General features: G+C 47.3%; 1 protein-coding gene across 3 annotated transcripts in view; it reads right to left on the reverse strand.

Moving 5' to 3' along the window:
* The window catches only part of BANP (BTG3 associated nuclear protein), a 229,860-nt gene that overhangs the window by 185,396 nt on the left and 30,617 nt on the right, over positions 1-13,847 (reverse strand). For all 3 annotated transcript variants that reach the window (XM_015424217.1, XM_015424215.1, XM_015424214.1), the window contains exons 4-5: positions 11,620-11,742; positions 8,356-8,531 (exon numbers count right to left, since the gene is read on the reverse strand). In XM_015424217.1, the coding sequence (XP_015279703.1) occupies positions 8,356-8,531; positions 11,620-11,742 (299 nt within the window). The remainder of the gene's footprint in view (positions 1-8,355; positions 8,532-11,619; positions 11,743-13,847) is intronic.

Raw genomic sequence — 13,847 nt, forward strand, 5'->3', positions numbered from 1 at the left:
CTCCCTCCCAGGGGGGAAACCCCCCCCCCCCAAAAAAAACCCCCAGCATGCCTACCTTACCCGGAAGTGATATAGGCGCGTTGGCGACGTCGGGGGGGAGACACTCTGGGTTTTGGGCAAAACTCTATGGTAGAATTAGCGTCAAACCATAGAGTTTTGCCCAAAAGCCAGAGTGTCCCCCCCAAACATCACCAATGTGCGTACATCACTTCTGGGTGACGTAGGCACGTCGCACCTGACACCCCCGGTGTGCGTATGTCACCTAGATGGGATGTAGGAACGGTGCACCTCTTCCCTCCCATCTCCCGGAGCCTCCTTGTCAGCCAGACCTAGCAACCCTAGCAGAAACCCAGGCCCTGGAGGAGGACCAGAGCCCTGACTGAGACAGAGGTTGGAGATGAGGGATAAGCAGACGTCCAGGCTGTGATCAGGTATTTCAACCTGGGGCTCTGTTATTGTGAAAAACAGCGATAAACCCACAACCATACCTGTTCCCACCCACCCACCCACCCACTCGGTGTATGCCTGTTATGGGAGAAGCTGGAGACGGCGAGAACGCCCAGACAGAGAAGCAGCCCCGGCCCTTGGTGCTTCTAATGTGTGCAAATTCCCAACTTTTGCATACGGGCAGGCAACTGGAGGGCAAAATGGGACCTCAGAGGAGCTTGCCATTTAATGCTGACAGGTGGTATTAAGTTGCAGCATAAATTTTCTGTTGCTCTTGACTTATTTGCTTACACTTTCCAGCCCCTGACTTGTCTGATAAATAAACACTTTCAAGTACAATTTACATCTAGGATTAATTCATCTGTATGCTTACATAACATCCTTACAGAATAAACTACTTTGAGCACCCTTAGACACTGAAATTCTGACTAAATGGAGCATCCAGAGAAGACACCTTCAACCAGTTCTGCATCTATCATCTTCCATGCAACCCCTCCCCTCCAAAAAAATCTATGTTGTCACCAGAAGTTATTATATTAGAAAAGAAGAAAAACAGTCCCCTATTCTGTACTAACCTGAGGTTCCTCTAGAGTAAAGAAAAATGATCCCTGCCTGAAAAAAATAGTGGAACAAAATTTGAGTTCAATCACATGTTTACTCTGTTTTCATCTACCAAAACGTCTGAGAGGTCCAGCCTCCATCCACACTGATCGATGCTGGCACTGCAAAATGCTTTGTTTGAATGTTTGATGGGTTATACTATAAGTCACGAGAATTTTTTTAAAGCAAACATTTATATTAAAATAAGAATGTCCATATAATCAAAAAATGAGTAGTTTCCAAAAGACAGCCGAGCCAGATGGGAACCCTGCGCACATGGAAACAGTTGAGTAACTCACCAAGTTTCCAGAAACCATTCTTTAGAGAGATGAGCATGGCTTTGAAAGAACACTTAATGGTTAATTTGGAAAACGTTCTAACCATTACCTAACTAGGAAATACTGCAAAGGACATGGGTGATTCTTCACTGTTCTTCCACCACAGAAAATCCAAGCACAGGTATTTGCTTTGTTTGGTCTTCGAGACACTGGATTGGATCCTCTGGGGAATAACAAGCGTCCTTTCCTCCAGAGGAAAGACCATCCCCCATCTCTTGCATCATGGGAAGGCTCCGTGAAGCACCTCCATAGGGGAACAGGGCTATGAAGTCTAATCTAGTGGTTTGGTCCTAAATAACTTGAACCAAACATACCTGAGGTGTCACATAAGAACATAAGAGATGCCAATGTTGGATCAGGCCAAAGGCCCGTCCAGTCCAACACTCTGTGTCACACAGTGGCCAGAAATACCAGGTGCCATCAGGAGGTCCACCAGTGGGGCCAGGACATTAGAAGCCCTCCCACTGTTGACCCCCCCCCCAAGCACCAAGAAGACAGAGCATCACTTGCCCCAGAGCCCCTATCTATACCTTGTGGCTAATAGCCACTGATGGACCTCTGTTCCATATGCTTATCTAATTCCCTTTTGAAGCTATCTATGCTTGTAGCCGCCACCACTTCCTGTGGCAGTGAATTCCATGTGTTAATCACTCTTTGGGTGAAGAAGTACTTCCTTTTATCCGTTCTAACCCGACCGCTCTGCAGTTTCATGGAGTGCCCACGAGTTCTTGTATTGTGAGAAAGGGAGAAAAGTACCTCTTTCTCTACCTGCTCTTTCCCATGCATCATCTTATAAACCTCGATCATGTCACCCCTCAGTCGTCATTTCTCCAAGCTAAAGAGCCCTAAGCGCTTTAACCTTTCCTCATAGGGAAAGTGTTCCAACCCTTTTATCATTCGAGTTGCCCTTTTCTGCACTTTTTCCAAAGCTATAATATCCTTTTTAAGGTGTGGTGACCAGAACTGCACACAGTTCTGTCACCTTGCCCTATGCCCCATTACGCTTGCTCTTAAGACCAACGAGTATAAATGCCATTTACTTCCTGTAACAGGGTATGTTGAAAGGCTATCCAACAAGTGTAGAACCTCTGCCAAGCAAAGACTAGACCAAACTTATGCAGTTTTCAGAAAGCTGCAAGATCCTTGATTAATTTTTCTTTCATTTGGAGGCTTCTGGGAATGGCTGTTAAGCCAAGGAGATGTTTTATGAACACTTGTACCAGTCTTTTTACACAAGATTTTAATGTTATTTTATTATTTTACACATAGTTTTACCCAGAAGGGGCATGAAGAAAGCGGATGACACATTTAAACAGACAATTATTCTTTAATCACTGTGAAAATGGGAGTTCTTTCCGGTGAACGGCATCCCTGGAAATTTCACAGCACTTGAGGCAGAAGCAACTAAGTTTAAGTCCTTTCTTGGACCTGTATCTCTTCAAGAATTCTCTGTGCCCCTAATGCCAAGAGTAACAATTCCCACCATGTATCCAGGACACACAGCAACAGAGGCAGTCTAGGCGCTGCCTCTGAATTTGGAGATTCACCAGGGTGATTTGCCAAAGCCTGAACAGTTAAGCAATGCACATCATTTTTAATTGCCCAGATGTTTATTTGAGACTGAAGTGGAGGTAGTAGTAATTATCTATTTCTAAGAACCCATCCTGCCCATCCGGTCCTTTAACATAAAGGCTATTGCAAGTAGAAACTTAACACGAAGCATAAGGCAATTTGGCCAAGCCATTCGTAAACTAATCCTATCCCCAGAACTAGGGCGTTGCACCGCCCCAAGCTGGGCTACAAACATATATAAAAGGACACTGTTTTACGGGTTCCAAGGAGATGAAGAAAATGAAAATATCTGTCTGTAAAATAGCATACCACACGAAGCGCACACACAAATATACAAATATATGTATATAGTTTAACTTGAAGTTCACTTGACATAGAGCTCCCCCTAGAGCATAAAATAATATTTTAAAAAATTAAACCGCCGGTTCATATTGATAACAAAATTATGTTTTTTCATATATTTCCAGCCGATCCATTAAGGCTTGCTCCGCCTCTTAGTAATGAGCTGCTGACAGCTACAATTTGCAAGCTGTTGTGCCCCAAAACAAATGGCTCCCTGAGGTGAGCACGAGCCATTCAGAGACAGCAACCGGCCTGATTTGTTTCAGCTCCCCGACGACAGGAAATCTGCAAACAGAATGGCTTGGATCCTACTTTACAGCAACGCAACGGCAAGGGACAGGGCAGCGTTATCGTCACCCCTATGTTCTTCGGTTGGTTTCAACTTTTCTGCACATCTACCAAGCGACAAATATTTTGTGACCACTTTATAATTTTCTACAGTCCTCTGAGCCTAACACATCTCTTCTGCCTGAACCCCATTCTACATTTGAAACTACCTTTAAGTTTTTTAAAAAACGTTGAAAAGGCACATCAGTTGCGTAAGTTTACATACTTCTCTGTGCTGCAGCTGAACGCACATGAAGATGTCTTATACTGAATCAGACCCTTGGTCCATCAAAGACAGTTGCCTGGTCATACTGGCAGCAACTACCCAGGTTCTCAGGCAGAAGTCTTTCACATCACCTCCAACATGGTCCTTTAACTGGAGATGCTGGGGAGTGAACCTGGGACCTTCTGCAGGCAACACAGAGGCTCTAGCACTAAACCACAGACCAATCACGGGCCTTTTGTTCAAAGACCTTTCCAAAATATGGCCTCATTATGTGTGGCCTTCAGGAAGACTCATTCAGTTTCAGTTCTCCTCCTGCGTAGCTGGACTAGTACTGGACTTCCTCAAAGCTTTGTCGTGTGAGCTTGGAGTGTGAATTTATCATCTGCTATCTGGAGCCCTGTGGCTTTCTTGGATGAGCGGTCTTTGGGGTCCAGCAAAGTTGCTGCTCGTCTTCTAACAAAGAAGGGCAGGGCGGGGATGGTGGCCAAAGGGGAAACTGCTGTTACTAATCTGGGTTCTCAAAACTGTACATAAATTTCAGCGGAGACTTTAATTGATGGGTCTCCCAAAAGCTGTTGGGTCAGCATTTATAAATACAATAATCCTGCTAAAAAGTCAACATCTGTCTGTGTGAAAATCTGTGCCAAAGACTCATGTTGAAAAGGTCAGACAGCGGCAACCTCTTTTTTTAATCCAATAGAAATGACTTCCCTTAAACAAACAACTTAGGCAAAATTATTGCCTTTCCTGCTATATATCTGGGGGAAGGGCAGGAGGCGCGAACTGTCATCTGCTACTTTGACTGCTGGACCACATTATGGCAACTCTCTCAGTTCACAGCCGAGGGGGGGAAGAGAGAAACCACTCACATTTTTTTTGGGGGGGTTGCAAAGGGCATTATCTCAACACAGAAGTGACATCAATTCTGCAGTCACATTTTAGCTCCAGTGAATTGGAGGGAGCACTCCGAATGAACTGTATCTCGCCAGCCACACCCCTCCTACAGAGAGGGAAAAGGCCACAATTCAAAAACCTTCCCTGAAGACAAACACGTTAGCCAGGAAGATGCAGTCCTGTACTCTGAGGACAGAGCCCAGGAACCACCTCCAACCAAATAACGAACCGGACAAATGTCAACGTGGGAGAGTTGGAACATCGACCGACAGATTAATCCATAGAAGCAACAATACAGCCAAATTTTATACCACTTAGAGCTTGGAGGTTTAACGACTCTGCCAGATCAGGGGTTAGCTCCGCAAATGTGCTGCTTTCCATTGACAGCTATTGTGTTTCATCCTGGAAGGGCACGAGTTCAAGGCCCATGCTGCCATGGCAAAGTAACACAGGTGCATGGCTCACGGGCGCTGGGCCAGTTCCAAGTTTGGGGGGGGGGGGCTGACTGAGAGTGCCCACTCTTAGGCCCCTCTTCTTCTCCACTCACCCATGTGCCCCCACCTGCTTGTGCATTATTCTCCTGCCCACCTCAAGCTCCCCTACCATCTGCAGTAATAGCTGCCCACACTGCCTGCACGCCCTTTCCCCGGTGATGCTGGATGGTGGGTGCAGCTAGCAGTGGCTGCTCAGAACACAGATGTCGGGTGCACCATCCACATGCCCTTTTACAGCACCGCTAGGCAGCTTTTGCAGCTGGAAGCACAGATGACAAGCACTCACGAGCAGGCAGTGGAAAGGTGAGAGATCAGGCGTCAGATGAGGAGACCCCCAGCTGAGCTCTAAGAAGCAGCAGGAGACAGAGCTGCTAGAAGGGTGAGTGGTTTTTATTTGCTTTCAGCTGAGGTGATGTAGCTGAGGGTACAGTGTAGGAGGACTGTGTTTGGGAGCGTGTTGGTGAGTTTTAAGTTGTTGCTTGAGAAAGGGTGATTGTTTGACTGTAATTTTATTGCCTGGGTGTAATTTGAAGAGCTGCTGGCCCCGTTCTCTGCTCTGCGAGGCTTCTTCTTCACCCAAAGAGTGATTAACACATGGAATTCACTGCCACAGGAGGTGGTGGCGGCTACAAGCATGGACGGCTTCAAGAGGGAATTGGATAACCATATGGAACAGAGGTCCATCGGTGGCTCTTAGCCACAAGGTATAGATAGGGACTCTGGGGCAAGGGATGCTCTGTATTCTTGGTGCTTGGGGGGGGGGCAACAGTGGGAGGGCTTCTAGTGTCCTGGCCCCACTGCTGGACCTCCTGATGGCACCTGGTATTTTTGGCCACTATGTGACAGAGTGTTGGACTGGATGGGACACTGGCCTGATCCAACATTGGCTTATCTTATGTTCTTATAAGAGGGAATTGGATAAACATCTGGATCAGAGGTCCATCAGTGGCTCTTAGCCACAAGGTGTAGATAGGAACTCTCGGTCTGGGGCAAGGGATGCTCTGTATTCTTGAGGTTGGGGGGGCTACAGTGGAAGGGCTTCTAGTGTCCTGGCCCCACCGCTGGACCTCCTGAGGGCACCTGGTATTTCTGGCCTTTGTGTGACAGAGTGTTGGACTGGATGGGCCATTGGCCTGATCGAACCATTGGCTTCTCTTCTGTCCTTATGACGTGTGAGTAGGGGGTCAGCAGCAGTGGGCCCTGCCAGGAGCCACCACAGCCCCTGGCTCAGTGTATGCTGCCGCCAGCCCTGAAGAGGTGGCTCACCACTTTGTCGGTCAGGCCAATCAGCACGAGGTTACCAGCTAGAGGCAGAAAAAAAGGGAAATCTTTTCTGTCTATGCAACTGGCTAGCTGTGAGGTTGGGTGCTGTTGTTTTTTTTTTTAACCCTGATGACTTGACTCATTTTGCCCTGTAACTGCCTACCTTGTTTCCTCTGAAAGCTTGAAATGTCCAGTTTTTGGTCCCTTGACTGGCTTGTTTTGTGGCTCCAGCACATTTTCTTTTCCCAGACATCTAGTTCTCTCTGTGGAGAGGTTTTTCTATCTTTATTTTTGCCTAGAAGGCCATTCTGGCCTGGAAGCATCCGCCTGCAGTAGGGCTGCCAAGCCGCGGCGGGGGATCCGTGCGTCGTCACAGGATCCCTGCCGCGGGGGGACAGCGATACATGCTGCACCGGCGTCGCCCTAGCCTGCAGTCTGCCTGCCCAGGCTCAGGTTGACAGGGAGCACTGGGCCCTCGGGCCCTCTCTCTGAGTGCCCAGCACATCCTGTGCCACACGTGAGACTGGACTGACAGCTGTCTTAACGCTTTCATTTTGCACTGAATATGGTTGCTGGAGGCATACTGAAAAGGGCTGCATTCCAGTAACGCTCCTTTTCTGAGACTTGAGGAGCAGAATGGAGCAGCCTTTGGAAACCGAGACACCGCTGACAAGGCTATCTTGTAAACAATACGTTTTTGATGGGAATTTCCTGTTGTTGTTTTTTTATTAAAAATGTTTGGAGCTGCCAAAGCAACTGTTTACTTTCAGAACAGTTCCACATTAGCAGAAGGGCAAAATGACTTGCAGAAGGCAGCATGCTGGTGCGTTCTGTTGCACCCTAGCTGCTTCCACAGAGCCGCATTTCGGCTCTGAGGCGCAACTGCAGGGTTAAGAAGCAGTTCTGAAAGCCTTACATATTTTTTAAAAAAATTAAATCAAGTGCTTTTGATCTATTAGACCACCGGGGTCCCTTGAAAAAAATTACTCTGTTTTGGATATGTCCCAGGAATGTTTTGTTCTGTTTGCACCTATAAGAAAAGCTAATGAAAGAAAGCTGGCCCACTTATTTGCGCACTGATACTGCTTAATGTGCTATTTCGCATACCATCTGCTGCGTTAAAAATTATAATACACTGTGTTCTAGAGACATTAAGCCAGGGGGAGCAGTCACTCCCCACCACCACTTGCAGACCACCATCAGGCTTGCGGCTCGTTGTTCTTTGGCACGAAACAAAGCAATACCTTCCCCAGAGGACCAGGGGTCATTTCCTGCAGAAGCGCACAGGAGCGGAGCTCCGGCCGTAAAGAGCCCAGGGGGCGGGCACATGCAACAAGCCCCACCCCCTGCTCCCAGCAGCCCTCAGTCAGAGCAAGAAGCAGCCAGGTAAGTTGCAGAGCCCCCCCCCCCCGCCCCCCCCGCCCAACACACGCCCCTGGCACCTTTAAGACCAAGTTTTATTCAGGTACAAGCTCTCCCTCCTCTGTGAGGACAGATCTGCACGTCCCCCCCCCAAACAGCTAGCAATCCAAAACAGCCCAGTGGAGCCTGAGCTGTGGGTGTTGCCTTCTGACACACTTCCAGTGATGTCAGTGTGGCATATGCAAATGTGCTAATGTGCTCCTGCACCTCTTTTTCTACGGAATGACCCCTGCAGAGGACTGTTTCCAAAACAGCCACAGAGTCCACTTCGGGGCTGTCCCATTAACTCCAGGGCTCGTTGAACAAAGTCGTCACAGAGGAGTGCGCACCGTACTGCTGTGCTTTCAGACCTACTGCATTTCCAGCACCCAAGCCAAGTTCCAGCACCCAAGCCAAGTTGTCCCAAGACCTTAACTCGTATCCCACATACCTTCGGAGTTCAGTGTAATGAGAGTAACGTTGTTCCCGATACTCTGGTTTCCCAACTGGCCACTGTTGGAGACCGAGTCGCTGGCTTCAGAGCCGCTTTCCCCATCCTCGTTGTGGCTGTCTTCGTGCCCTGGGACCTTCACAACGATGGTGTTCTGTCTACGTCCAGGAACAGCACTGGGAAGGGAAATAGGAATTTACGCAATGTGGGGAGAGCACAGTGATGCAGGCTTAACAATTTCAGTGTCGTGCTATACGACACTGATGACTAATGAGACTGGTAAGGAGGAACAATTACGACTATCTGAGGCCTCATCTCTTGAAACTTAGGTCTTATTATAAAAATGTAATCAAATTAAAGAAAAGGGACTACGCCAAATCATTATGGAATGAGTTCGAACTGGCTGTCTCAAGGAAATATGAAGCACACTTCTGGGAATCACAGAATCATAGAATGTTTGAGTTGGAAGGGACCTTGCAGCTCATCTAGTCCAACCCCCTCCACTCTGCAGGAGCATAGCCGAAAGACAGCCCTACAACATACCCGAAAGAGCCTCCGCTTGAAAACATCCAGCGAAGGAACATCCACCACCTCCTAAGGCAGTCTGTTCCACTGCTCAACCACTCTTACAGTTAGGAAGTTTCTCCTGATATTTAGCCAGTAACGACTCCCTTGTAATTTCCACCTATTAGATCTAGTCTTGCAATCCGGAGCAAGAGATAATAGATCTGCTCCATCTTCTACAGGACAGCCCTTCAGATACTTGAAGACTGCAATCATGTCTCCTCTAAGCCTTCTCTTTCCCAGGCTAAACATACCCAACTCTTTCAGCCTTTCCTCATAAGACTTGGATTCCAACCCTCTCACCATCCTGATTGCCCTCTTCTGGACACGCTCGAGCTTGTCAACATCCTCCCTAAAATGTGGTGCCCAAAACTGGACTCCAGGTGAGGCCTGACCATAGCAGAATAGAGCGGAACGACCACCTCCCGTGATCTGGACACAATGCTTCTGTTAATGCATCCTAAGACTGCATTAGCTTTCTTCGCAGTCACATCGCACTGCAGGCTCATGTTTAGCTTGTGATCAACCAGATTGTATCCAGTGTATCCAGTGGTATAAACAGCTCCTCCCGACAGATAGCATCACATATCCCTCCTAAAAGTTAGGTACAGGACTTCAGTAGGGTTTTTGGGTCATGCGCACCTTCTTTCCCTGTAGTTATATCCCAGCCACAGAGTTCCATCTTAGGTACCTCAGACCTCCCTGAATGGGCCCCAGTTTCAGCGAAAGAGATCAAAGGTATAATTAACTCATTGGCTTCTGGAAAATCTCCAGGGGAAGACTTGATCCCATCAGATTTTTATAACGCTTTTCCCACATGGTGGTCATCTGTGCTAGCTGCAGTTTTCACACAAATTAATGGCACAGGTTTAATTTCCTCTGGTTGGAAGCTAAGTATTATTGTCCCCATTCATAAGAACAGGGACAAAACAGACCCACAGATTTACACACCAATAAGTCTGCTTGATATAGCAGCAAAAGTATATAGCAAATACCTGTTGTTTAAGCTGGAGGACTGGGTCTCCGAGAACCACATTATCCATCCCCATCAAGCAGGATTCAGCAAAGGTCTTTCCACCATGGACCACTGCCTTACTCTTCACCAGTTGGCTTATGCAGGCTATACAACACTAAGCATTGCTAAATCAGAGGGTAGCCATGTTGGTCTAGAACATCGAGATATGAGTCCAGTAGCACCATAGAGACCAACAAGAATTTGAGGTATACGTTTCTGAGAGTCAAAGCCCCCCGGGGAGCTCAAAGGAGTTTGACTCTTGAAAGCTTATACCCCCAAATCCTCTAAGGTGCCACTGGACTTGTATCTGGCTGACTGCTTAAGTGTTAGTGTTACAGCAAAACCTAGTTAAGATGATGCCGATATACTACTGGTGGGGCTTCAACAATAACTATGTATATGAAGACCTGTAGTCCTGGATACAGTTGAGAAGTGGTGCATTTGGAAATATCGAGCACACATGCCTGCCTCAGTTCTCCACAGAGACTGGGCCGTTTTCTCTGCAGCTCCACTTTCACGTACCAGTCCAAGACCAATGTTAAGTAAGCCAACACCAAAGAAAGGAATCAAGATGACTTTACAGAGACAACTTGCAAGTGTCTGCCCAAAGAATCAGGCGCCTTTGCACAGCCATCATACTCAAAACTGTTCCCTTTCCTTCCAAAGCTTGTTGAGGGCAGAGTGTGTGTGTGTGTGTGTTTGGAGATGGGCAATAAACTGGAGCTTGCCCCTTTCTGTTGCTCTGACACAGGCCCAGCTACTCACCCAGAAAACATATTTTAGGTCTAGTCACAAGCTCTTTAGAGATAGGAAGCAGTGTAGGGATGGGCACGAATTGAACCGCGAATAAAAAATTCGTCATGAATTTTGCCCTGCTTGTGGTCCGCGAACCAAAGTTCATGATATGTCTACCATCACGAACTTCCGCAAACTTTTAAAGTAGTTTGTGGCTGTTTGTGGATAGAGCAGAATGTAGAGGGTTTAAGGGACTCCAAGTCCCTTAAACCCCAATAAAAAATTCGTCATGAATTTTGCCCTGTCCGTGGTCCGCGAACCAAAGTTCATGATGTGTCTACCATCATGAACTTCCACAAACTTGTGGATAGAGGAGAATGTAGAGGTTTTAAGGGACTCCAAGTCCCTTAAACCCCTGCTTTCTGTTCCCTGCAAAAGGTACAAAAATAGCTGAGAAGCGGGGGGCGCCTCCCCACCGCTCAGCTGTTTTTTGGGCTTTCTTGTGCAGTCCTTTAAAAGGGACTGTGGTCCCTTTCAACTGGGTTTGTAGGGCCATGAACCGTGAACCAGCTCAGTTCACAAACCAACCTCCCAGTTCAGTTAGGTTATGTAGTTCAGCCACGAACCATGAACCAACACGAACCGCATTTTTCAAGTTCTTGCCCATCCCCAAAGCAGTGCCTCACTTTTACTCTCACCAAAGACATGCATAAATAGCCCCGCCTCCCATTTCCCAGTGCTGCTTTCCTTCTTCCATGTGCCCAAGTTGTATAAAGCTTTCAGGTCCTAGAAGTTATTCTGTCCCTTTCTTTCATTATTAAAAATATTTGCAGTTGCTTAGATCTTTGGTTTCTTTTTATATACAGAATTAAGAACTGCTTTCCTGCTGGAAACAGTGCAGCATTAAAGAGGTTAGGGTTGGAGAAATTTACACAGAGGCCGTAACTAACTTGCTAAGGATATTCTCCAGTGAATCTGCTGCTCTGTTCAATGGTTCTTCTTGCCCCACCATCTTGGCTACAATGGAATTCTGGCGATCGTTGTTAAGTATTACGGTGGTCTGAGGGACGACACTGTAAAGACACAATACAGAGAGAGAGAAAATTATAAAGTATGAAAGGGAGAAAATGCTCTGCAGTCAATCGTTAAAATACCACTTGGTATTTTAATGAGTACTTCCATAAAAAGCACAGCAACTCTTGTGAAGCTTGGATGTGTTTAGTTTCTCCCTCCCTTTCCCCTGGTTTCAAGGATATTTACTGTGTACCAAATGTTAAAGCTTGTAATTCATCATATTTTGATCTCTGTACTATTCCTAGAACTCGTAATTCTTTCAAGGGGAGGACTGGTTCAGTGGAATTATGTAATGGCCTCTGACCTCTGGCACAATTATTCAATATTTTATCAATGCAAAATACACGGGGAAAGAGAAAGCCTGCAAACTCTTAAAATCCAAGAATGGCTCAAGTTCCTATGTGGGGAGTTATGTGTGCAACAGATCCCCCGCCCCCATTCAACTAGGGACATCAATTTGTGGAGCTAACCAGAAGAAACACCACAGGAAAAGAGATGTAAGAGATGGTTAGAAATCCAAAAGGGGGGGGGGGGGAATAGGAGTTTTCCTGGTACTCCTTCCACTCCCCTGGGGAGAAAAACCCAGAAATGTTAGGGGAAACTGATAATACATGGTTTCCTCTTAACACCAAACTCCTCTTAGTGATTTAAGAACATAAGATGTTCATGTATGATAGGATTGCCAAGTGGTTTTTACTTACCGGCGGGGGAGCCTCGCCGCGCTCCAGGAGCCGTTCCTCGTCGTGCGCACGCGCACCGCCAGCACATCACCGGAAGTGACACGTGACGTCGCTCACGTTGAGGGCGTGGCCCCGATCATCGGAGGGAAAACCATAGAGTTTTCCCTCCGACGATCGGGGCCACGCCCCCAATGTGATCGACGTGGTTGCGTCACCTCTGGTGACGCAGCCACGCTGCGCTTCGGGGGGTGGAGTTCCCCCCGGGGCCCAATTCCGTGGCGGCGGAAATCGGGCCTCCAAAGCGGGGGTTTACCCCCCCCCCGCCCCCACTTGGCAGCCCTAGTGTATGAAATTATACTAATTGGCATGTTTACTAAATTTTAAGGTATAAATGCCCCACAATGCCATCCTAAACACAGATATACCCTGATGAGTTATTTATGTTATTTATAGTTCGCCTTTCTCACTGGGACTCAAGGCAGATTACTGGGCCATCCAAAAGACAACGCAGCAGGCATTTGACTTGTAGGGATCTGGAAAACCAAACAGAGGTGAAGCACAGCGTTAAACAAAACCATAAATTACACCCTAGGAGCCTCTTTAGAGCAACAGACAATATGAACTATATACAGTGGTACAGTCTATAGCCCCCAATCCTCTAACCTAGGCCACAGCTACGGTTGTCAGCTCTGGGTTGGGAAATATCTGAAGAAGAAGAGATTGGATTTATACCCTGCCCTTCACTACCCAAGGAGTCTCAGAGCGGCTTACAATCCCCTTTCCCTTCCCCTCCCCACAACAGGCACCCTGTGAGCTGGGGCTGAGAGAGCTCTCTCGAGGACTGCCCTTGAGAGAACAGCTCTGAGAGAACTTGTGACTAACCCAAGGTCACACCAGCAGCTGCATGTGGAGGAGCGGGGAATCAAACCCGGTTTTCTCAGATTAGCGTCCACGCTCAACCACTACACCAAACTGGCTCTCTGGAGATTTGGAGGGCAGAGTCTGGGGAGGGCAAGGACTTCAATGGGGTATAATGCCATGGAGTCCACCTCCCAAAGCAGCTGTTTTCTCCAGCTGAACTGACTTCTGTTACCTGGAAATCAGTTGTAACCCCAGGAGATCTTCATCCATCACCTGGAAGTTTTCAACCTTAAGTACATCCCGATTTCCTACGCAAATAAGCCCTCTTGGATAATTCAGTTATGCATAGCTTGCAGGAAGCCAGGAAGGTGGGAGATTTCCTGACCCCATCAGGTAGACCACTCCACAAGGTAGGGGCCACAACAGAGAAGGGACATGTACGGGCAGCTGTTGATTTCACTTACAGGGGTGTAACTCTGCTTAGGACTGCGCTATAATTTTATTTTATTTATATTTACATTTATACCCCGCCCACCCTATGAACAGGCTCTGGGCGGCTTTTC

The sequence above is a fragment of the Gekko japonicus genome, unplaced genomic scaffold (genome assembly GCF_001447785.1).
Source record: "Gekko japonicus isolate JY-2015 unplaced genomic scaffold, Gekko_japonicus_V1.1 scaffold1476, whole genome shotgun sequence".
Classification (NCBI taxonomy): Eukaryota; Metazoa; Chordata; class Lepidosauria; order Squamata; family Gekkonidae; genus Gekko; species Gekko japonicus.